The sequence below is a fragment of the Myotis daubentonii genome, chromosome 7, assembly GCF_963259705.1.
Source record: "Myotis daubentonii chromosome 7, mMyoDau2.1, whole genome shotgun sequence".
NCBI classification, from domain to species: Eukaryota; Metazoa; Chordata; class Mammalia; order Chiroptera; family Vespertilionidae; genus Myotis; species Myotis daubentonii.
In genome coordinates, this window is record NC_081846.1 from 40,092,653 (window position 1) to 40,117,389 (window position 24,737).

Consider the following 24,737-nt stretch of genomic DNA (forward strand, 5'->3'; position numbering starts at 1 on the left):
ATCCATGACTTCCAAAACTGTATTCCTACTAGAATTTTGATCAAAACTCTGCAATTTGGTGCTTAAATGGATTATTTGATATCTGCAGCTCAAATTTCCTTTTCACTTCTTTTACTTTCATATATGTCTCCAGTCTTCAAATGTCAGATTAAATGAACCTCCAAAAGCCAATCCCATCTTCTGTCACCTTAATGACACCTTAATAAGAACAACTACTATCACCATATTTAGTGTGCTAGGCTATTGGTCGGCAAACTGCGGCTCGCGAGCCACATGTGGCTCTTTGGCCCCTTGAGTGTGGCTTTTCCACAAAATACCGACTTCTGTGCATGGGCCATGAAGTTTCAGTCGCACTGTACATGCGCGCCCGCACGTGGTATTTTGTGGAAGAGCCACACTCAAGGGGCCAAAGAGCCGCATGTAGCTCAAGAGCCGCAGTTTGCCGACCACTGTGCTAGGCATTTTGAATACTTTCTCACATACAAGCTAGATACTGTTTTTCACAATTCAGAAAAGAGGACTGGTTTGAAGTGACTTGAGTAATTTACCCGAAGTGGCAGTTACCTGTCTGGTAGATGATGAAACTGGGATTTGAACTCAATTCTCACTCTAAAGCCCATGATTTTTCATCATCCCTGACTGTATTACTTCACTGTAAGTCTGTGTTTGGTCCATTTTATGTACAAAAAGTCTCATTTGACCCACACAGTCACACTGAAATATTAAGGTAGAATATAATGGCTAACAGTCCAAAAGCATTTGAAGAGAAATATTTCTATCTGGATTCAAAGGAGACTGTGTTGCTCATGCACTCTAAAGGACCCAGCACTATAATTATAAGGAGACGATTTTATCAGCCAGTTAGTAGTTTTAGTCGGTGGTTCTCAGAAGAATCATAATCATTGCTGTTAGCTACTCTCTTGGAACATGTTTTCTTCATAACAGGAAGCAACTCCATTGCAAATCAGTGCCTAGATTTCAGAGCACCTGACTTTGTGACTAATTGGGGTTTCTAGACATCATTTTCAAACTGCCTGCTTTTCTCTGTCTCTAGGTTGCATTACTGTATATTAAGACAGTAATCTCATATGCTGTCTAGATTTAGGTAAAATCTATTCAATGGTTTCCTGGTTGTGCAGCCCTTGCTTTCATATAAGATAATATAAAACAGTTTTTATTTACTGTATTCATATAACTCATCGTTGCACAAAGTGTGAGTAGAATGACCTGAGTTTCCAAGGCAGTATCTGTATATGTAAAAAATAGGTAAGTGGACAAGCTCTTCTCTGGGGAAAGATAGCAAAGATCAAGGATTTACCCTTTCCTGTTATTCTTGATAGTTTCAGAGAGCAATATTCTAATTATTTTAAAAGTGTTAGCTTAAGAAAGAATACTCACTTGCATTAATAGGGAAGAGTAATTGTGGCTAGAAAATGGTTGATTTTCTTTAAAAATTGTCTCAAACAGAAACTTCTGGTATACTGAAGTTTTTGATAAAAATACCAGTTATATCAAGAAACAATTTCAAATGTTACATTTTTATGATAGTCTTACTCCTAAATTGTCATTATTGATGATAAACTCTGGTTTCTCCTTTATATAGTTTATATCATGTGTATCACAAGCCAATTTGTCTTCTTAAAACACTTTTTATGTCACTATTCCACTCTGAAACTATTTAAAGTGTATTGCTTGTCTTTGAAAATTTCAGCCTGACTTGAACACATACTTCCAACTACTGTTATACATGATTCTTTATTGTTTCCTGATTGTTCTTTTCATTCTGGCCTGAACACCCTTGCTCAGTTTTCCATTAGTTATTTTGTCTTCTACTACTTGCAGAAAGCCATTCACCCTTCCCTCTCCCCTCGTCTTCTTGTCCCCAATATAAATTGTCAAGCCTTGATGACATAAGTTAATTTAATTACATTTTCTTGTGAAGTACTTTCTACCCATTCCAAACCACTTTTCCTTCTCTGAATTTATTGGGCCCACTTATGGTCTCACTCATTTGATATGCAGAAATACACTTAAGATTGTATTTTATATTGTCTTTTCTCCATTTTCCAAAATTTAATGTTACAGAAGTAGGGACAGAGAGAAACGCAGAGAAAGAGAAAGAGAAAGAGATGTGGATCGGAAAAGGTACCGGAGATCTTCATCGCCTGGGAGAAGAAGCCCAGAACCATCGGTAACCCAAAGTTCCTCTGCTCAGGATGAGCCTACTGCAAAGAAGAAGAAAGAGGAGCTGGATCCTCTTCTTACTCGTACTGGTGGAGCATATATTCCTCCTGCAAAGCTCAGGATGATGCAAGAACAGATCACAGATAAAAACAGGCATGTTAATATCACTAACTATACAAGGCAATGATATTCTCATTGAAAAACAAAAATCAACTACGGTCTAATTAACCTTGGCTGTTGAGAATTTACATTAGTCCACAATGATAGATCCCTCAAATTAGACTTCTTTCCTTCTTCACTCTATAACCTTCATTGGAATGCTGCATACTATTTGTCCTACCCTGGCACATTAGCTCAGCACTTCTTTATTTCTTTGCATGTATGAATTTAAAAATTTAAGGAAATAACACTTAGCTATTTTAGATTATTTCTTTCATAGTTGCATACTTACCTATTGGTAGTGTCTCTTTTTCCTGGATAATCAAGAGTATTGATGTTTTTTATCTAAAATGAATCTTCAGTTTTACCAAACCAGGAGTTGGCATACTTTTTCTGGAAAAGATCAGACAGTAAATATTTAAGTCTTTGTCCGTTATTCTATCTTTGTTGCAACTACTTGATGACTCTTGGGAATACAGCCATAAATAATATGTAAACAAATGAGCAGCTTTGTTCCAATAAAGCTTTATTTACACAAACAGGCAGTGGGCCACATTTGGCTCATGGGTGTAATTTGCCAACCCCAGTACTAATCCATGGAACTAAGTTTACAATTTTCTTTTCCCTCCTTTTCTTTGACCATAACATCTTGGATTATAATGTTTTGCTACACTAAGGCAGACATTCAAAATTTATATATGACTATTCACACTGAAAATACCTTTCCTTCCCTTTAAACAATTGGGATGTTGAGGAGCTATATAGGAAAGTGCAGTTAAGTTTTCTCTCATGGGATGAGATAACATCTAGGTGTAAGATTGAAATGCCCACTCAGTTGCTAGGTAGGTAGTAAAAAGATTGGGCTAGAAGATAGCTATACTTTAAGAAAAAAAGATTCTAGGTTTGTCAAGAAAGAGTGTTCCTGCATCTTTTATGGGTATTTTAATGGCAACTTGAAAGTACTTGATAACCTTGTATAAGTGAAGTCTAAATGTGTTTCAAAACTGAGCTTGAAGTAGAAATGTCATTTGTGTAAGTGTAAAGACTTGAGATAAGTTAAAACTTAAAAACTTATGTGCTAGAAAGGGATATTAGTTGACATTAAATTTAAAACTGGTAAGTATGTTTCTCTTCATATGTCATGTCCCAACACTTGGTAGTGATGCTTGGAGTGTTATGCTGAGGAGGGATTTGGAGATGGCCTCTGTGGTTTGTGGGAGCTTCATGATCACATAGGCGTTTAGCTCTTGTAGAAGCAGTAGTGGCAGCATTAGTGAGAAGTATTAACTGTCCCCAGTCCAGCCCAAAGCAATCCTAATTGTAAAAAACAAGAAAAATTGTTAATGCAAGTTTTTCTTATGAATAAAGTGGGCAGTCAGCAATATATGAAATTTTAAGTAATTCCTAGAACATGATTTTATCTAATCTAATAATAGACAAACATGGTAATTGACCGTACCTTCGCTATGCCTCCCATGGGCTAATCAGTGCAATATGCAAATTAACCGCCAACAAAGATGGCGGCTAATTTGCATACTGCAGGTAGGGTGGGCCAGCACAAGCTGCCATCCAGCCCCCGTGTGCCGCCTAAGTCCCGCCCCCAGCCAGGACCCCTATGTTCGGCCCTGGGTGGAGGGTCTTGGCGGCGCAAATGGGCCACCTAAGCCCCGCCCCCAGTTGGGACCCCCATGGGCAGCCCTGGGCGGAGGGGCTTGGTGGCGCGATCGGCCCGAGGAAGCCCTATTCTTGCAGGAATCCTCCTGCAACGGGCTTCTAGTATATATATACATACATACATACATACATATACATATACATATATATATTAGGGGCCCAGTGCACGAAATTCGTGCACTGGGTGTGTGTGTGTGTGTGTGTGTGTGTGTGTGTGAGGGCCAGCCTGCCCCCTCTCACATACTGGGAGCCCTCAGGCGTTGACCCCCATCACCCTCCAATCGCAGGATCGGCCCCTTGCCCAGGCCTGACGCCTCCGCCAGAGGTGTCAGGCTTGGACAGGGGACCCCCATCTCCCCCCGATCACTGGCTCTGGCCCCCGCCCAGGCCTGAGGCCTCTGGCCCAGGAATCATGCCTGGGCAGGGGACCGCCATCTCCCTTTGATCGCTGGCTCCACCCCCTGCTCAAGCCTGACGCCTCTGACCCAGGCTTCAGGCCTGGGCAAGGGGACCATCATATCCCCCCAATCCCTGGCTCCGCCCCCCACCCAGGCCTGATGCCTCAGCCAGAGGAGTTGACCCTCATCACCCTCCGATCACCAATCACCGGATTGGCCCCTTGACCAGGCCTGAGGCCTCTGGCAGAGGTGTCAGGCCTGGGCAGGGGACCCCCAGCTCCCCGCGTTGCAGGCTCCGCCCCGGCCCAGGCCTAATGCCTCTGGCTGAGGCGTCCGGCTCGGGCAGCGGGGACCCGCAGCTGCAGTGGCCCCGCGATCGTGGGCTTCGCTTTAGGCCCAGGCAAGGGACCCCTAGCTCCCGGGACTGCCAGCTTCGACCGTGCCCAGCTCCCATCGCTGGCTCCACCCCTACTTCCTGCTATCACTGGCCAGGGCAGCAAAGGTGCCTGATTCTCCGATCATGGCTGGGGGGCAGCCTTGGCCCTGCCCCCCAGCTCTTAGCTTCCCCCTGGGTTTCCGATCACTGTCAGTGGCAGGGGGCTTCTTCCTGCTTTCCCTTTCGCCTCCCTGCATTGTGCCTACATATGCAAATTAACCGCCATCTTGTTGGCAGTTAACTGTCAATCTTAGTTGGCAGTTAATTTGCATATAGCCCTGATTAGCCAATGAAAAGGGTATCGTCGTACGCCAATTACCATTTTTCTCTTTTATTAGATAGGATATATTTGAAGTCTGTTCAGAGGCTGTAAAGGGGACAAAGAAAATTACGTCTCTAAGAGAAATCTATAGTCTTTGCTTTTAGTAGGTACTTAATCAGGTGAATTGTAGGCTTCCTAATTAAGTATAATTTTACTTGATACAGTTTTTTGATCAAAGTTTAATAGAAGTGATTATCAGTAATATTTTATTGGTCAAGTTGGTTATTAAGCCATAGATATATTTCTTTAGAGATAGTAGCATACCAAAAGGTTGGGGTTGAGGAACAGTGGGAGTGCAGGCACTAAGGGGTACATGATCTATAGCAAATTTAGAAACAGCAATAAAATTAACTACAATTCAGTGTGCTTAGTATCCTCAGTGTTTGCTGAGGATAGTATCAGTAATAAAATACTCTCCCCATCCCTCCTCAATATCTACAATAATAAAAGCATAATATACTAATTAGACTGGACGTCCTTCCAGATGAAGCCGGGGCTGCGAGGGAAGCCCAGGTCCCGGGTGCCAGAGGGAAGCTGGTGCCAGCAGCCGGGGGAAGGAAGACCTACTTTTGCACAAATTCCGTGCAAGTGGCCTCTAGTCACTCCAGAATAGGGAATCTTAACCTACACACCTTTAAGAGATCCATGAATAGAATTCAGGCAGTTCATGAACATAAATGGGGGGAAATGCATCTTTATTTTTACTAATCTCTAACTAAAATTTATCATTTTTTTTCTACGGGAATGTAGGTAACAGGCCATAGTATTAATAGACTATTAGTTGCAAATATCTCATAATAATTTTTTATGGCCATGGTATTTGGAAATTAAAGAAGTTATTAGGCCTACTACCAGTTCTTGTTATTTAATGTGTTAAGAAGCACAGAGAGTACTATATCAAACTTTTGTTCTTTTCATGTTTTAAAAACTATATTTCAGTATGATTGCTATCCTTTGTAATCCTATACATTTGTAAATATTATCCCAAGAAGTCTATCAGCTTCCTCAAAAATTTATATGTAAGAAAAAAAAATTAAAACTGCATCTGAAATGACATTTCCACAAAGAAATAATTACAAAAAAAAACCATAGAATCTTAGAGCTTTAAAAGGTTTTAGACATTATCACGTTCAACCAAAGAAACTTTAAGGCTGAAAAATTTACCTACGACTTTAGTTAAAAAGTATAGCTATCTGGCATTCAGCTGGTATAGCTATGGGATTATTACATAAATATAGAGACGTTCTTTAAATATTTAGAACAGTCTTTCAGCCCACAATTTCATATGACTTTCCTTTTCCTATAATTATTATTTCTTTACTAGAGGTCCAGTGCACAGGATTGTGCACTAGTGGGGGGTGTGGCTTGTAGGGATCAGCCCACTATAGGAGTGCCACTCAGTCGAGTGGCTATGGACCCGCCCTCTAAGCTGCTGCGAGAGCAGCCGCTCATCCCGGTCAGCTGAGTGGCGCTCCCACTGTGGTAGCACACTGACCACCAGGGGGTAGTTCCTGCATTGAGGGCCTGCCCCCTTGTGGTCAGTGTGTGTCATAGCGACTGGTTGACTGGTCTTCTGGTCATTCCGCCGTTTGGTTGCTAGGCTTTTATTATATAGGATAGTTTAAAATAATTTTGTTTTCTCATGCTTTTAGGAGATGGAGCATAATAAAAATTTCCTTTTTATGGTTTATATGTATGTATTTCAGATTATAATTTAAAATAAAAATAATAGCTTTTATCTAAAAAAATTTTTAAAGACAAGTTTGAATAAAGTGTTATAATGTAGAATAACCATGTATTGAATCTGATTAATGAATTAAATGTTGTAAATTGCAATATATATGATTATCCTTATATGTCCTTAATAAATGTATGTTATTAAAGGGAAGCAGTCTGTGTGTAAGCATTATATGTACATAAAAATCAAATAGCTTAGGACAGTATTCAGCAAACTGCGGCTCGCGAGCCACATGTGGCTCTTTGGTCCTTTGAGTGTGGCTCTTCCACAAAATACCAACTTCTGTGCATGGGCCACGAAGTTTCAATCGCACTATACATGCCCGCCTGCACGTGGTATTTTGTGGAAGTGCCACACTCAAGGGGCCAAAGAGCCGCATGTGGCTCGTGAGCTGCAGTTTGCAGACCACTGGCTTAGGATATAATCTGTGTTTATTTAGTAATATTTTACTGCATTTGTGGTCATTTTATGGAAATAATGTTAAAAATAAAGGCACTAAGTATTTTTTATGTTCAAATAACCTCTTGTTATTGTGATTGCTGATGGAATTTTAATCTTTATTAAAATCTATTCTTTTTAGCTTAGCATACCAGAGGATGAGCTGGGAAGCCCTAAAGAAGTCAATTAATGGTCTTATCAACAAAGTCAACATTTCTAATATAGGTATTATTATTCAAGAACTCCTTCAAGAAAACATAGTTAGAGGGAGGTAAGCATCAGCTATTTTATTTGTAGTATTTCATAGTGGTTTTTCAAAGGAACATAACCTACATGAACCATAATTATTGATTTATTATACTACCTTATTTTAAAGGTAATTGTGGATATTTAAAATGCAATTTTTGTAAAAAGGTAACTATTAACAAATAGCCTGTACTTAACAATTGAAGGTTGTATGGAGATTTTGCTTTTAAGAAGCTTTGATGTGATATAATGATTTTTGAAGATATTTATGTATGGAATACTTCTAATAACTTAAACTCATGAACCAGTTTAATTTCTAATGAAAGCAAAGTGAGAATGTGAAAGAAGTGAGGAAGATAAGTAATAAATTTTAGAAAAGCAGAAGAGAATGACTTAGCATTTTCTTTGCGGTTTTAAGTAGTTGGTGATGTTGAAAAGGGTCAGGAAACAGATATCCTGTATTCATTCTATTTATTATTTAAATCTGAAGTCTATTTTCACATGACCCTGATTCCTTTCCAAACAACATTGGGTATATGAACTAAGGTGTAGCATGTTGTGAGGATAAAGAAAGGTGACCTAAGGTAGCCACTGTTCTCAGAAGTAGGTAGTGCTCTTTCATTTTCTGAGAACTTAAGTGGGTTGCTTAAGATCTTACCACTTATTAGCTGAGTTCTCTTTTCTCATTTTCTACTCTAATGATTTAATTGTCACTCCTTAACCCGATGACTACTAAGACAATGTTTTCCTGCCTTTTGGCAGTCTAATAATTATTTGTCATTATATTGCTAAAAATAACTGTTCAGCCAACTTTGCATCTTTCTCCTTGTCAAATGCATATAGAAACATGCTTATTTTAAAAATGAGTTAACATAGAACTTTTTATATTTATGTCATTATTTTAGCATTATTCTTGCATTGCTTCCAATCTTCATTTTTAATGTACTGAAAATAGGCTTAAAGATGGGAAATACCCAAGTTTGTCTTTAATCACATAATTTTATATAAAATGATGGTCCAGTAGTGGAAATCTTATTTTGTTTAAGTTTAGTACTTTTGAAGCAGGTATTTTTTTCTTATACTATTTTGCAAATGTTTAATTACTTCTAAGAAGTTTAAAAAAACTCAAATTTATAATTAGATATAACAAACAGAAATTGGAAAAGAGGAATTATATTGTGAGAGAAAATTTTTTGAAGAAAAAATTGTAGTAAAATCTGTTTTGTGAAAGCACAAATTGAAGTTTATTTTCTCAAAAGCAGTTTTTATTTGTTAGAAAGATAAATTTTTCTCCCAAATAAAGTAATATAAATTTAATCCTGATTTAGCATTTGTGATTATTTACAGAGGAATAATATTACTGGATTTTAAATGAGTATTTTATTCTTCTAATCAAATTGGTGATTATTGTTGATTTTTTTTTGTGTTTTTTTTTTTTTAAACAGAGGCCTGCTGTCCAGATCTGTTTTGCAAGCACAGAGTGCTTCTCCAATCTTCACCCATGTTTATGCAGCCTTAGTGGCTATTATCAACTCAAAATTTCCACAGATCGGGGAATTAATTCTCAAGAGGTTAATTCTTAATTTTCGGAAAGGCTATCGAAGAAATGATAAGGTATATATGATGGGCTTGTAAGTAAACTGCCATATAAGGACAAGTTAATAAATCAGTATCAACAATAGTGAGCAATGTTGATTTCTATGTAGGAATGCTTTTTTAAAACTGCATATTTCATGAGAACTTTTTTGGTACTCTATTAAGTACCTCTGGCTGCTAATGATGAGCCACAGGAATTTTAACTATTTTGCCAGAAATGGCACTCTTTCACATCTATTAGTTCTTATCCTTTAACTTCGATATAAAAATGATCCTGTGTATTACATATTTTAAAGAGTGTGTAAGCTGTAGATTTTTAGATAAATGAAAACTTGTTTTAGTTTATATATTAACTTTTTCTCTACCTTCACTTACCAGCAACTTTGTCTGACTGCTTCAAAATTTGTGGCACATCTTATTAACCAAAATGTGGTAAGTAATTATCTTCAAAACTTAGTACCTTGTAGTGACATTAGACCACACACACTTGATGCACTTCAATGACATATCTCTGTTTTTGTTTTGATTTTATAGTCTTTGGAAAAGTATCTTGGATAGTATTTTAATGTTAAAACTATAATAAATGCCTTTAGTATTATTTAATATGAAAAATAACCAGACATTGTTTTATCAAATTGATCTCATAATTCTGTTCATGTTCACTTAACTACAAATCATTTTTTCAAAGAAAGTAATAGCACTTGTTTTTATAAAGCAATAAAGTTGGTATTTCCTCCACTCTTTCCCCCTGGGTATGGTGTTTATGAGAACCTAATAATATCTAATAATAAAAATTCCTGATCCCTGCAACTAGTATATATAGTATATGTAGTCATATATTCATAGAATCCTATCCTATCTAATAAAAGAGAAACATGGTCATTGGGGTACGACTGCTACCCTTCCCATTGGCTAATCAGCGAGATATGCAAATTAACTGACAGCCAAGATGGCGGACGGCAGCCAGGAAGCTTGAAACTAACATGAGGCTTGCTTGCTTCAGTGACGGAGGACTCCAACGTTCCCCGCCTGACGCTGCAGGCCTCTGAGCTGGCAGTTTGAAACATAGTTACAAAAACAGAAGCTAAACAAAACCCCAGAAACCAGCTTTCAGCTAGCTGGGATCTCAGACCTGGAGTTGATACAGAGTTTCGATTGTAGAACCTAAACAAACCAGATACCTGCTTTCAGAAGCGGAGGCCTAAGAGCTGGAGCCAAGCCTCAGAGCTAAAGCTGGCTCAGAATAAAAAAAAGAAAAGAAAAAAAGGAGCAGTTGGGAGCTTCAGTCCCAGCTTGAAAACAGCCCTCAGCCCCTCACACAGGCTGGCCAGGCACCCCAGTGGGGACCCCCACCCTGAAGGGTGTGTGACCAGCTGCAAACAGCCATCATCCCCTAACCCAGGCTGGCCAGGCACCCCAGTGGGGACCACCACCCTGATCCAGGACAACCTTCAGGGCAAACCAGCCAGCCCCCACCCATGCACCAGGCCTCTATTCTATATAGTAAAGGGTAATATGCCTCCCAGCACCGGGATCAGCGGAGCCGCGAGGTCTCCCAGCACCGGGATCAGCATGACAGGGGGCAGTGCCCAAACCCCCTGATCGCCCTGCGGCTCTGTGTGTGACAGGGGGCAGGGCCACGACCTCCCTATCGGTCGTGCTCTGTTCGTGACAGGTGAAGGTGCCCCAACCCCCTGATCAGCCCTGCTCTGTGCCTGATAGGGGGGAGCTCCCCAGCCTCCTGATCGCCCTGCGGCTCTGTGTGTGACAGGGTGCGGCGCCCTAACCCCCCCCCCCCCCGCTCCCCTCCCCCACGGGCCCTGCTCTGTGTGTGACAGGGTAGAGCCATAACCTCCCCATCGGCCCTGCCCTGAGTGTGAGAGTGGCGGCGCCCCAACTCCCTGATCGGCCCTGCTCTGTGGGTGATAGAGGGCGGTGCCCCAACCCCCTGATGGGCCCTGCTCTGTGCGTGACGGGGGAGCTCCCCAACCCCCTGATTGACCCTGCTCTGCGTCACGGGGGGGAGATCCCCAACCCCTTGATCGGCCCCACTCTGTGCGTGACAGGGGGCAGCGCCTCAACCCCCTGATTGGCCCTGCTCTGTGCATGACGGGGTGGCGTCGCAACCTCCCCATCAACCCTGCCTTGAGTGTGACAGGGGACGGTGCCCCAACCCCCCAATCGGCCCTACCCTGAGCATGACTGAGCAACTGAAGCTCCTCCCGATCTGCCCTGCTCTGTGCATGATAGGGGGCGGCGCCCCAATTCCCCAATCGGCCCTACTCTGAGCCCGACCAGGGGCTGCACCTAGGGATTAGGCCTGCCCTCTGCCACCCGGGAGCCGGCCTAAGCAGCAGGTCGTTATCTCTCAAGGGGTCCCAGACTGCGAGAGGGCACAGGCCGGGCTGAGGGCCCCCCCAAGTGCACAAATTTTGTGCACCGGGCCTCTAGTCAGTTTATAAAATACTAGATGCCCGATGCATGAATTTGTACACTGGTGGGGTCCCTTGGGGTGGCCTGCAGAGATTGGGCCCCAGCTCACATCCCTACCCGGCAGCCCCACCTGGCATCCTGCCTTAGCCTGGTGCCGCCCGCTCACCTGCTCCACCATTCCACCCCGGTCCTGCTCTCGTCGGGGCCCATTGGGGCCGGCAGCGCCTCCACTGCTGCCCACTGCCAGCACTGTATCGTTTACGCCTGCCAATTTTTGTGCCGCCCCCTGGTGGTCAGCACACATCATAGTAAGCAGTCGAACTTCTGGTTTCCCAGTCAAACTCCTGGGTTGAATGATCGTCCAAGGGGACAATTTGCATAATAGGCTTTTATTATATAGGACTAGAGGCCCAGTGCACAAAAATTTGTGCACTCGGGGGGGAGGGGGGGGTCCCTCAGCCCGGCCTGTGCCCTCTCGCAGTCTGGGACCCCTTGGGAGATAACGACCTGCTGGCTTAGGCCTGCTCCCGGCTGGCAGAGGGCAGGCCTAATCCCTAGGTGCAGCCCCTGGTCGGGCACAGAGCAGGGCCGATTGGGGAGTTGGGGCGCCGCCCCCTGTCATGCACAGAGCAGGGCGGATCTGGAGGTTGCGATGCCACCCTCAGTCACGCTCAGGGTAGGGTCGATTGGGGGGGTTGGGACACCGCCCCCGTCATACTCAAGGCAGAGTCGATGGGGAGGTCGTGGCGCCACCCCCTGTCACGCACAGAGCAGGGCCCATCAGGGGGTTGGGGAGCTCCCCCCTGTCATGCACAGAGCAGGGCCCATCAGGGGGTTGGAGAGCTCCCCCCTGTCACGCACAGAGTAGGGCCCATAGGGGAGTTGGCACACCGCCCCCTGTCACACACAGAGCAGGGCCAGTCAGGGGGTTGGGGCGCCTTCACCTGTCACAAACAGAGCAGGGCCGATAGGGAGGTTGTGGCCCTGCCTCCTGTCACAGAGCCGCAGGGCAATCAGGGGGTTTGGGCGCTGCCCCCTGTCACACTGATCCCGGTGCCGGGAGCCCTCTCAGCTCCGCTGATCCCAGTGCTGGGAGGCATATTGCCCTTTTACTATATAGAATAGAGGCCTGGTGCATGGGTGGCGGCTGGCTGGTTTGCCCTGAAGGGTGTCCTGGATCAGGGTGGGGGTCCCCACTGGGGTGCCTGGCCAGCCTGGGTTAGGGGATGATGGCTGTTTGCAGCTGGTCACACACCTTTCAGGGTGGGGGTCCCCACTGGGGTGCCTGGCCAGTCTGGGTGAGAGGCTGAGGGCTGTTTTCAAGCTGGGACTGAAGCTCCCAACTGCTCCTTTTTTTCTTTTTTTTTTTTGTAATTCTGGGCCAGCTTTAGCTCTGAGGCTCCATCTCTTAGGCCTCCGCTTCTGAAAGCAGGTATCTGGTTTGTTTCGGTTCTCGAAACTCTGTATCAACTCCTGCTCTGAGATCCCAGCTTGCTGAAAGCTGGTTTCTGGTGTGTTTTTTTTAGCGTCTATATTTGTTACAATGTTTGAAACTGTAGGCTCAGAGGCCTTCAAGGCAGGCAGGGAACGTTGGAGTCCTCCGTCACTGAAGCAAGCAAGCCTCGTGTTAGTTTCAAGCAACCTGGCTGCCGGCCGCCATCTTGGCTGGCAGTTAATTTGCATATTGCCCTGATTAGCCAATGAGAAGGGTAGCGGTCGTACGCCAATTACCATGTTTCTCTTTTATTAGTGTAGATAGTAAATTAAGTAATTTTCAATACAAATAATATTATCTATTCAGTTTTGTGTTTATTTCGTATTTAATCACTATTTGAGAGTTTTGATTCTGTTTCAACTTGAAGGAGATAGTAAAATTGTTCTTGTTCACATTCAAAGTTTTTTTCAATATGTATTATCATGTTTGATGGTATCTATAAGAACAATTTTAAAGTCACACTTTTATCTTATTTCTCTAGCATAAATATTATTTTTCATTATTTCCTATGTGAAATTCTTGTCAGTGTTTACTCTTAGAAGCCTTTTAGATTGTAACCTAATTAGTTATAACAATAATGACATGCTGTTTAAGACTATAAAAAACTTCACATGTCTATGTCAGCACAACTATATGTTTCAGTTTTATAATGTATATCTTACTTTATATTAGAGATACTTTGGCATTGTCAAAAACAGTTAAAATGATAAATATTTTCTTCCCAACTGTGATACAGGGTGATGTTTTCTTGTAATTTATAAGTCTGTTTTCCCCCTCCCATAAAAAGTAGTATGTATTTTTTATCTTGTGCTCAATGCAAAAAAAAATAATGTATTGAGTTGAAATTTAGACTTTTTCCCTCCCCATCTTAAATAAGTGTCCGACTTCAGAAAGGCTTATGTTTAGTGTTTTTGAACATTTCTAGTTCTTTTTCACAGCAAAGCTTCCCAATAGAATTTTATTCCCACTCTACCTGGCATTGTTTATAGGTGTTAACTTTTTTAATATGGCCAGTGTAAGTAGTTTGATTTAGTTTAAAAAATAAAAGATATATTTAAAACTTTAATTTCATACCAGAAATTAAGATATTTTCTGATAAAATAATTATGCATATAATTTAAGAATTATTTTCTATCTAATAGTTGCTGATAAAATGAAATGGACAATGGATATAAATATTTGTGCTTATAGAGAATCACTATTCTTAATATAGTGACTATGAAAAGATCTCAGATTAAAGAATTTTAATTTATATTTTGAGGTTAATTATTGTATTTCCTATTGGTAATAAATGTTATAATTTTCTATATTATGTATAAGAATATTTCTCCTGGAGGTAAGTCATATAGTTTTATTCAGTGCAATACACTAGGAATTTTGTAATAATCATTTGGGAATTCTTAACAGATGCATAATGAAAGCAAAAGAATAATTGTATTTCATATATGCAGTATTTTTATATACATTATAAAACTTTGCTAATACAATATTATCACTGCAAAAAACAGATTTAGTAACTTTTAAAATTACTGTCAATACTAGGCTTATAAATGTTAAAACATTTTCTCTATTCCATATGTCTTTATTCTATTTAAGGCACATGAAGTTTTATGCTTAGAGATGCTCACTTTGCTCCTGGAAAGACCAACAGATGATAGTGTTGAAGTAGCTATTGGTTTTCTCAAGGAATGTGGCCTCAAATTAACACAGGTGTCACCAAGAGGAATCAATGGTAGTGTATATCCTTGTTTTGATATCCAGCTTTTGTTTGAGTATTATAATATTTATTGCTTATTTTATTGTCTTTTCTTTCTGCTTAACCTAGCTATATTTGAACGCCTTCGAAACATTCTCCATGAGTCTGAAATAGACAAAAGAGTTCAGTACATGATTGAAGTGATGTTTGCTGTAAGGAAAGATGGGTTCAAGGACCACCCTGTTATTCTAGAAGGACTTGATTTAGTGGAAGAAGATGATCAGTTCACCCATATGCTTCCTCTTGAAGATGACTATAATCCAGAAGATGTTCTTAGTAAGTTAGGGGGTAATGGTTGGGAAGTAGGGCACCAAAGGGTGTAAGCACAGAAAATAAAAACTTACTTAAACTTTTAATTTATTTTTTTAAGATGTTTTCAAGATGGATCCTAATTTTATGGAGAATGAAGAGAAGTACAAAGCTATTAAGAAGGGTACGTAGAATTTTATTAAATGGTTTTATTTTGGATAAGTTGAAGCAATTTTTGCAGTTATATAATACTGATAGAAAGATATATATAGATCACTGACCGTGCCTAATTAAATCTCTCCTTTTACTGAAGCCATATTCTTCATTGTTTTTGTATGCATTATTTTTCTGTTTAATGCTTGTCCAATGTACTATTTCATTCTAAATTATTTACATAGTTTTTTTATCTCCTCTTTCCCTGTGTTTTAATTGTGTAACTCTTAATTTTTAGCCCTCTTAAGAATATTCATGTATTACTAGTACACTTTATTTGACTTCACTACCACCTAAGAATTACTACTTCAAATGACATGCAATTTATTATTCAATTAAGTGCTATATTTTATTATTTCTTTTTTTTTAATTAAATCTTTATTGTTCAGATTATTACAGTTGTTCCTCTTTTTTCCCCCCATAGCTCCCCTCCACCCAGATCCCACCCCACCCTCGGCCCTTACCCCCCCGCCCCCACTGTCCTCATCCATAGGTGTACAATTTTTGTTCAGTCTCTTCCCGTATCCCCCACACTCCTTCTCCCCCCCCCCCCCCCGAGAATAGTCAGTCCACTCCCTTTCTATGCCCCTGATTCTATTATATTCACCAGTTTATTCTGTTCATCAGATTATTTATTCACTTGATTTTTAGATTCACTTGTTGATAGATGTGTATTTGTTGTTCATAATTTGTATCTTTACCTTTTTCTTTTTCTTCCTCTTATTAAAGGATACCTTTCAGCATTTCATATAATCCTGGTTTGGTGGTGATGAACTCCTTTAGCTTTTCCTTATCTGTGAAGCTCTTTATCTGACCTTCAGTTCTGAATGATAGCTTTGCTGTATAAAGTAATCTTGGTTGTAGGTTCTTGGCATTCATCACTTTGAATATTTCTTGCCACTCCCTTCTGGCCTGCAAAGTTTCTGTTGAGAAATCAGCTGACAGTCGTATGGGTATTCCCTTGTAGGTAACTGGGTTTCTTTCTCTTGCTGCTTGTAAGATTCTCTCTTTGTCTTTTGTTCTTGGCATTTTAATTATGATGTGTCTTGGTGTGGTCCTCTTTGGATTCCTTTTGTTTGGGGTTCTCTGCACTTCCTGGACTTGTAAGTCTATTTCTTTCACCAGGTAGGGGAAGTTTTCTGTCATTATTTCTTCAAATAGGTTTTCAATATCTTGCTCTCTCTCTTCTTCTGGCACCCCCATAATTCAGATGTTGGTACGTTTGAAGTTGTCCCAGAGGCTCCTTACACTATCTTCATATTTTTGGATTCTTTTTTCTTGTTGTTTTTCCGGTTGGGTGTTTTTTGCTTCTTCATATTTCAAATCTTTGACTTGATTTTTGCGATCTTCTAGTCTGCTGTTGGGTGTCTGTATAATATTCTTTATTTCAGTCAGTGTATGCTTAATTTCTAGTTGGTCCTTTTTCATAACCTCGAGGGTCTCACTAGATTTCTTGAAGGTCTGAGTTTATCGGCGGTTTCTAGAGAATTCTTGAAAAACCTTCTGAGTGTGGTTTTGGACTCTATATCCAGTAGTTTGCTTTCCTCCATTTCTGTCACTTGTGACCTGTTTCTTTGTCTCCGCGTTTTTTATGCTTTCCTGTGTTGATAGAGTGGCTTTCTGTGTTAGGTGTCCTATAGGGCCCAGTGGCTCAGCCTCCCCAATTACCTGAGGTGGACACTCTTGGTGCACCCCTTTGTGGGCTTTGTGCGCAGTCTTGTTGTAGGTATCACTGGGAGGAATTGACCTCCAGGCCAATTGGCTGTGAGAATCAGCTGTGTCTGCAGTGGGAGAACTTCTGTGCTGGAGACACCTTCTGCGGCAAGACTTGCTTCAGTGGGGCTTTGGTGCTCACTGAGTCTGCCCCCTGAGTGTGTCCCTTATGGATCTGAGGAGTTGTAATCTGGATGGTCCCACTCTGACAACTGCGTACACTGGCTCTTGGATCTCTAAGGAGGTGCTAATTTAGCCTCTGCCTGAGGCTACCCAGCAAGAGCCCAGCTGTGAAGTAATGCAAGCTGTTGTGGGGCCATGGGCCTTCTTTTGGAAGTTCTGGGTTTCTCTGACTCAGCTGCAGTTTGTTAGGTAATTTTCAGATTGCAAAGGTCCAGGCCTTTCATATGCAAAAGCCTCTGCACACAGCTTGGGTGGGGCGGGGTCTCTGGGGATCAACAGGGCGGAGCTGCAGCTATGGCTGCTCCTAAGTCCTACCTTAAGAGGCTTTGCTTCTCAATGTCCTGGTAATCGCTGCAAGCACCTCTGAGGGAAAGCTGCCGTTGAGTTCCTACCGATGCCAGACAGTCCAGTTTCTCCTGTATGAGTTTGGGTCCCCAGAGACTCGCCCGGAACTGGAGTTCACTGCAGTCAGGAGCTTGAGACTCCCTCCCGATTGAAAAAGACAACCGTGTTCTCAGTTTCCAGCCCTTTCCACGTGCGCCGCGTCCTCAGCTGCCAGCCCTTTCCACTTGCGTCATGTCCTCAGCTGCCAGCCCTTTCCACATGCGCTGCGTCCTCAGTTGCCAGCCCTTTCCACGTGCGCCGCATCCTCAGTTTCCAGCCCTTTCCATGTGCGCCGCGTCCTCAGCTTCCAGCCCTTTCCACGTGCGCCGCGTCCTCAGTTGCCAGCCCTTTGCGCGGGCGCCTCTATACCTCTGCACTTTACTTCCGCACCTTCTCTGAGTCTCAGTGTGCTTTTCTCTTTCCTTTTAGTTGTAGAATTTCCACTCAGCCAGCCTTCCTGTGGTTCTGGATGATGTCCGTTTTGTCTTTTAGTTGTATTTTTGAAGTGGCTGTGCGAGGCAGCAATTTCCAGTGTTTACCTATACCGCCATCTTGGTTTCCAAGTCTTCTATTTTATTATTTCTTGAGAGCAGGTTGATAGACTTCTGATAACATCAATTACAGTGCTAGATATCAGTGATTAATAAATAGATAATTATTATTTGTACATCATTAATATATTGTAAGCAGATACTTTGGACAGAATTTGGTTTGTATTTTGTCTGCCATTACTAGTTAAGTGACCTGGAAGAGTTACTTATTTGATGTAAGAGTAAATGTTCCCTGTTTGTGTGAAGATAAACAAAATACAGTGCTTTGTATTGTCACAGAACTAGTATTTAGGCAATAATACTATTTTGTTTCACATTTCTATCATTTATTTCCTAATGCTAATAGTTAGGGCTAGTTATGTAATTATGTTTATATTATTTTATTACACACTTAAATATTATAATATTATGATAACTTTATAGATTTATTTTCCTGAATTGTGATTTTATCTGAAAAGTACTCACTGCTCTGAAAGCTCCTAGGAGGAGAACTATAGGTTGTGAGCCATTCTTTGAAGTAAAAATGAAAAAAGCTGATTCATCTTGAAACTCAAATGATTGCATAAGTGCTGTTCCTTGAGATAACCATCATCTTATGTCTGTCTTTAACAGCAGTCCTATATATGAACTTCATGTTTTGTTACTCTGATTATTATAAAGACCTACCAAGGGCCGGAATTTAATAAAATCAATAATTTGTCAGGGTCATTGTTAAGAGAAACGGGCTTTCCCCTACTTTAAGAGTGTGGCAACAGCAAAGAACACCACTGCTAGTGCAGTTTGATGCTTTGATTTGTGCTCAGGTTGCCCCAGTTTTAACCCCTGTTGCTTTGGGCCATCATTACAGATGTCAGCATAGTGAAAGGTGGATGATGTCTTAGCAATACTATGAAAATAGTTTTAACCTCACAGACCACCTGACAGGTATCAGTGATTCCCCACCTCCATCCCTACTTCCCCACCCCAGAGACTTAACAGACTATACTTTGAAACCACTGCTTTATCCAGTTAATGAAATCTAATTGTCATCGCCTAAATGCTTTCAGTAAGTAGATTCTAAAGTGAACAGATGAGAAGAGGATGATGTAAACGACTAGACAATTCATTTGACCTTCATTCTTTCATAAAATATCCTTCTAGAGCTGGCATAAAAAAAATGGTCACAGCAGGAAGTGGGCACAGCTTTAGTAATTAGCACCTTAGAGTGACTCAGGTGTACTTGTGTTTTAGGTCTTGCAGCATTTGGGAAAACAGCAGGAGTGCCTGTCTTCCTTCTATTGAATACTAAATAGTTTCCTCTTTTTAAAAGTCTGTCTAAAACCATATTATATAATAATAAACTAGACACTTCAGTTTATTTCTAACACTTGTTACAAATATTCTTGAGGATATTTGTATATTGGCTAAGGTCTGAATGACAAGTCTCCCTGCTTGTACAATGATTTATTCCTGATTGCATGAAGTTCTCTACTAACATTCAATATTGTATGTGCCTCCTGAGTTATATACTAGTATACTGCTTAGTAAATAGAAAGACATTAGAAATTTTCTAAAAATGAATTGGCCCCAAAACATTTTATTAAAAATTCTCTGGTCATAATAGAAATGGAGAAAATGAAATGTTGGCCAGGTTGTAAAACCTTTCATCAGACTAATAGAGCACACATGTGATTGAACAAAATATAATTTTAGTTTTTGTTACTTGTTTTATATAGTCTCTTATTTGCATCACTATTTTCACCCAGTTCTGAGTGTGAGCTGTATTTTAAGAGGTGATAATCCAATGAAGTGCTCATCTTACCAGTTTTCCTAAAGGCTTTTTAAACTTTGGCTTTTGTTTTATATATAGAAAGTCTTTGGATTGAGTGTAATGTTCTATTTAATAGGTATACATTTTAATAAAAATCTCATTAAAATGAATGCTAAATTACGCAACGGTTTCTTATTTTTTTTGTCTTTCATAAAACATTCTTAGCTTAAATTCTTGTTTTCTATATCAAGAATTAAGCTTTTTGTAATATACTGTCTTCTTTCCGATGATAAACTAGGAATATTTTGACGCCAGTATGCTCTTGCTCTTTTGAAAACTTTCATCTACTTTTTCTTTTTCATCCCCCCTTGTTTCATGGTCACTTTCTGTCTGTCAGAAGAATGACACATGGCTCTTTCTAGTCAAATTAGTTATAATGTTCTCTGACCACCTCGGCAATAACAGGAGGCCTCTGTTATTATCTGTATTGGTTGATAAACAGATTTCTGAGAATTGTCTTTGAAGAAGGAACTGCAATGGGTATCACTTCCTTGTTGATATTTTCCTAAATTTCCTTTGGTTTTTTAGAAATTCTTGATGAAGGAGATAGTGATTCAAACACAGATCAAGATGCTGGAAGTAGTGAAGAGGAGGAGGAGGAAGAGGAGGAAGAGGGAGAAGACGAAGAAGGTAAAAGTATAGCTTACTTAAATAGTACTGTAAAATACTCTGAAATTGAATTGATTCTAATGAAACAATGGTTCCCAGTGTGTGTGATTTGGGAGGGTCTCTTCACTGTCATCTACTGGATAAAGGCTAAGAATGCTGTTAAACGATATTACAAGTCAAAAGACTGCCCCTCCTCCAACCAAGTATCCAGCTCAACATGTCAGTATTGACAAGGTTAAAAAAACTTACTCTACAAGTATTAAACAAGAAAATTCATTTTCAACATCAGCACAATTTTAATTTGACATTTTCTGTCTTTGATTATTAACTATGAATAAGGTACATTCATGTTGAGTGCATATGATTTATGTACCCCTAGCATTAATGTGACAGATGAGAATGACTCGATATTTGCTGTTCATTTGACAAAATAAAGTTGGGAGGCCAAAATCTATATTTATACAAAAATAGGCATGATGTTCTTCCTCTTCAGCTTTGATTACCTTATATTTCACAGGAAAATTAGCTCACTACTTTGATTGAGTTTCAGTTAAAACATCAGAACATGCCTACACTGGTCATTATTTACTTCTATTACATATTTGAAAATTTAAAACTATCTCTTTCCCTTTTAAGGCATAACATACTTAGTTCTGCCTTATCTTAAAGTGTAACTGCTTTTTATAATATATTTTATAAATAAGTTTAATTTTGCTCTATTGTCTTATTTGTTTAAAACATCTTGCTATCCATGTACTATATTTTACTTTAGAATTTCTTTGTTTTAGGTGGAAACTAGAGGTCCAGTGCATGAAATTCGTGCACTGGCAGCAGGGCGGGGGTGGGGGGGTCCCTCAGCCTAGCCTACACCCTTTTACAGCCCAGGATCCCTCAGGGGATGTCTGACTGATAGCTTAGTGCTGCACTTACCAGCTGTGAGCCCAGCTTTTGCCTGAGCGGTGCTCCCCCTGTGGGAGCAGACTGACCACTAGGAGGCAGCTCCTGCATTGAGCATATGCCCCCTTGTGGTAGTGCATGTCATAGCAACCAGCTGTTCCGCCATTCAGTCAATTTGCATATTAGCCTTTTATTATATAGGTTACTGTTCAAATAAAACTGATTAAATATTTAACATTCATTAGATACAAGAAAATTTTAACAAATACATATATTTATTTTGGACCCATCCAACTTGTCACAATAATCCCAGTGTTCTCTGAAACTGTACTTCTACCCATAAGTTATAGTTCTTCCAAATTATGAAGATACTTTTTAGAGCTCTGGAAATAATGTTTTACTAAGCAATATCATAGATGCAGCCTTTTATAGTGTCTAAATGAGCAAGTGACACAGAAACAAAAGTAGCTTTTCTGGCTTGGTTCTGAACTTCTTTGAGCTAATAAAACTTACTAAAGTATTTTAAGATATGATAATAGACTTGAAATAGTTACTTTGAACTCTACAAATACTAATTTATACTGTAGAAAAAAAATATTGTTATTTTTAAACTCATAGATTCTAAATGTAATTTGAAAATTATTATACAGAAATACATTTTCACTTCTTCACATTTATTTGCATACTTGCATAATTTTCTTGTTTCTTTCAGGACAAAAAGTGACTATTCATGACAAAACAGAAATTAATCTAGTCTCATTTCGTCGTACAATTTATCTTGCTATTCAATCAAGGTAAGATAACTGTATCTCAGTTAATTCTTACTTTTGATAGCAAATGAACAAGGAGATGGGATTTTTAGAAACTGATGATAGAAAACTTGATACTATGTTACTGATTCTCAAACTCTATCCCAAGCCAAGCTGATAGGTCCATACTCTTGGTTCTTTGCTTCAAAAGCAAATTATCTTTATTTACTTGGAAGACCTAACTGTGTTACAGAATTAAATGGGTTTTTATTTGTTTGTTTTAGTTATGTCATTTCTTTTTTTTTTAAAATATATTTTTATTGATTTCAGAAAGGAGTAAGATAGAAACATCAAGGATGAGAGAGAATAAACAATTGGCTGCCACCTGCACACCCCACACTGGGGATCAAGCCTGAAACGCAGGCCTGTGCCCCCGGCAGAACTGAACCATGACCTCTTGGTTCAGAGGTCGATGCCCAATTCTGTGCCACACCAGCCAGGCTAGTTATATCATTTCTTATAATTAGATAGCACTAATAAAAACCTAAAAACAAGTCTATATTATAGAACTAGCACAGTATTAATTGTGTAGTGGAAATTTAATATTTTATATTTTTCTGTTTTCTAATTCTGGTTTTAAGGAGAGAAGCACTGTTATGTTAACTCTTACACACTGATTTTGTTGTGCAAATAGAAATGTATAGAAATAGAAATTGGGTTTAGGAAGGTTTTTAGGACCCTTTGAGTCAGTGTTAAGTAAGAACTATTATCATGCTATGAAAACAAAACCTATTCCCTTTGAAGCCTGTGAGTTTGGTTTTGAAGAAAAGTAAATGAAAATGTAAAATGTTTAGTACATCTGTTGTTTTGTTTGTGCGGCAATCTATTGATTTAGTGGGCAGTGTTTACATTTTACTCTGGAGGAGAAATGTTTTCTCTCTTTTGCTTTGTTACTAGGTTGTGTATATTTCCATTTAGTATGATGTAATAGCAATAATGATTCATAAGTAGGAGTCATCTTGTTTTTTTCTGTCTGAAAACTTTGGCTTAGATTCATCTTCTAAAAGAAAAGTTAAATAGCAAACATTGGTTAGAAATTTTTTGGTTTATCCTTACCTATTGCTTTGCCTTTTGCATGAAAGAAAAATAAACTATTAAATTTTTTTTTTCATGCAGAATTAAAGTGGAAGATGAGAATTTTTGTTATAGATAACTGTTTTAGGAGTTTGACCTTTTATTTGTATATACATTTTTAGAAAATTAACAGTAGTAAGTTGTAAACAGATTTATTGTTTTAATATTGCTGTTAACATTAACTTTGAAGAGTTATAGTGGAGCTCTTTGAAAGGTTATTTAAAAGCAACTTTTTTTTTAAGTTGACCTAACCTTAATAATCTCTGAATTACAGAAAAGACTTAAATTTAAAGATTTTTTTAAAAAAATGTATATTTTATTGATTTTTTTACAGAGAGGAAGGGAGAGGGATAGAGACTCAGAAACATCGATGAGAGAGAAACATCGATCAGCTGCCCCCTGCACACCTCCCACTGGGGATGTGCCCGCAACCAAGGCACACGCCCATGACCAGAATCGAACCTGGGACCCTTCAGTCCACAGGCCGACGCTCTATCCCCTGAGTCAAACTGGTTAGGGCAAATTTAAAGCTTTAAGACACAGTAACAGCCACTATTATGTAGTGATATCCATCATAGTAACTACTGCCTTATGTATTGGTGTTTGTTAAGAGTTCTCAGCCTCTAAATGCCTAGTCACAATTATTTATATATGACAAAGGTTATTATACTTAAAAGCTCATACAGATTTTAGGAAACACAAAGACTGATAGAAAGGTATTTCAAGGATATGGTTGGGAGATTCATATAATGGATTGTAAAACATAAAAAATATTAGTCATAAGACATATCACCAATAAGTGATGTTATCCCTCATTAAAACAACTGAAGTGGTTTATTTCATTAAAGCAACAGTACTCAGTACTAATGATGATTTTAGTGAATTATATATATAAGCCTTACTAGTGGGAATTTAAATTCTTTATGTGAAGCCTTTCAGTAACATGAATCAAGGTTTTAGTGTCCATTCCATTTGTCCCTTCTTTTTCATTATATTTCCTAAAGGCATGCATATTGGTAGGAAATTATATACAGAATTGTTCAGTTTAAAAAAAAAAAAAAAAAAAGGAGACAGTCTTATTGTTTGACACAAATAATCAAAATGTCCAGTTTATGCCACCATGAAAATTAGGCTACCCCTGGCCGGGTTGCTCAGTTGGTTGGAGTGTTGTCCCATGCCCCAAAAGGTTATGGGTTCAATTCCCCATCTGGGCACATACCTAGGTTTTGGGTTCAATCCTTGCTCAGGGCACATATGAATTGATGTTTCTCTCTCACATCAATGTTTCTCTCTCTCCTTCCTTTCTCTCTCAAATTGATAAACATTCTCAGGTGAGGATGACAAAAGAGAAGAAAATTAGGCTAATGGAG

General features: G+C 39.6%; 1 protein-coding gene across 1 annotated transcript in view; it reads left to right on the forward strand.

The window, feature by feature from the left end:
• The window catches only part of CWC22 (CWC22 spliceosome associated protein homolog), a 57,725-nt gene that overhangs the window by 19,628 nt on the left and 13,360 nt on the right, over nt 1-24,737 (forward strand). Inside the window, exons 5-13 of the mRNA XM_059703938.1 lie at nt 2,086-2,337; nt 7,492-7,620; nt 9,041-9,209; nt 9,570-9,623; nt 14,716-14,851; nt 14,945-15,151; nt 15,246-15,308; nt 20,507-20,608; nt 22,197-22,278. Coding sequence (XP_059559921.1) covers nt 2,086-2,337; nt 7,492-7,620; nt 9,041-9,209; nt 9,570-9,623; nt 14,716-14,851; nt 14,945-15,151; nt 15,246-15,308; nt 20,507-20,608; nt 22,197-22,278 — 1,194 coding nt within the window. The remainder of the gene's footprint in view (nt 1-2,085; nt 2,338-7,491; nt 7,621-9,040; nt 9,210-9,569; nt 9,624-14,715; nt 14,852-14,944; nt 15,152-15,245; nt 15,309-20,506; nt 20,609-22,196; nt 22,279-24,737) is intronic.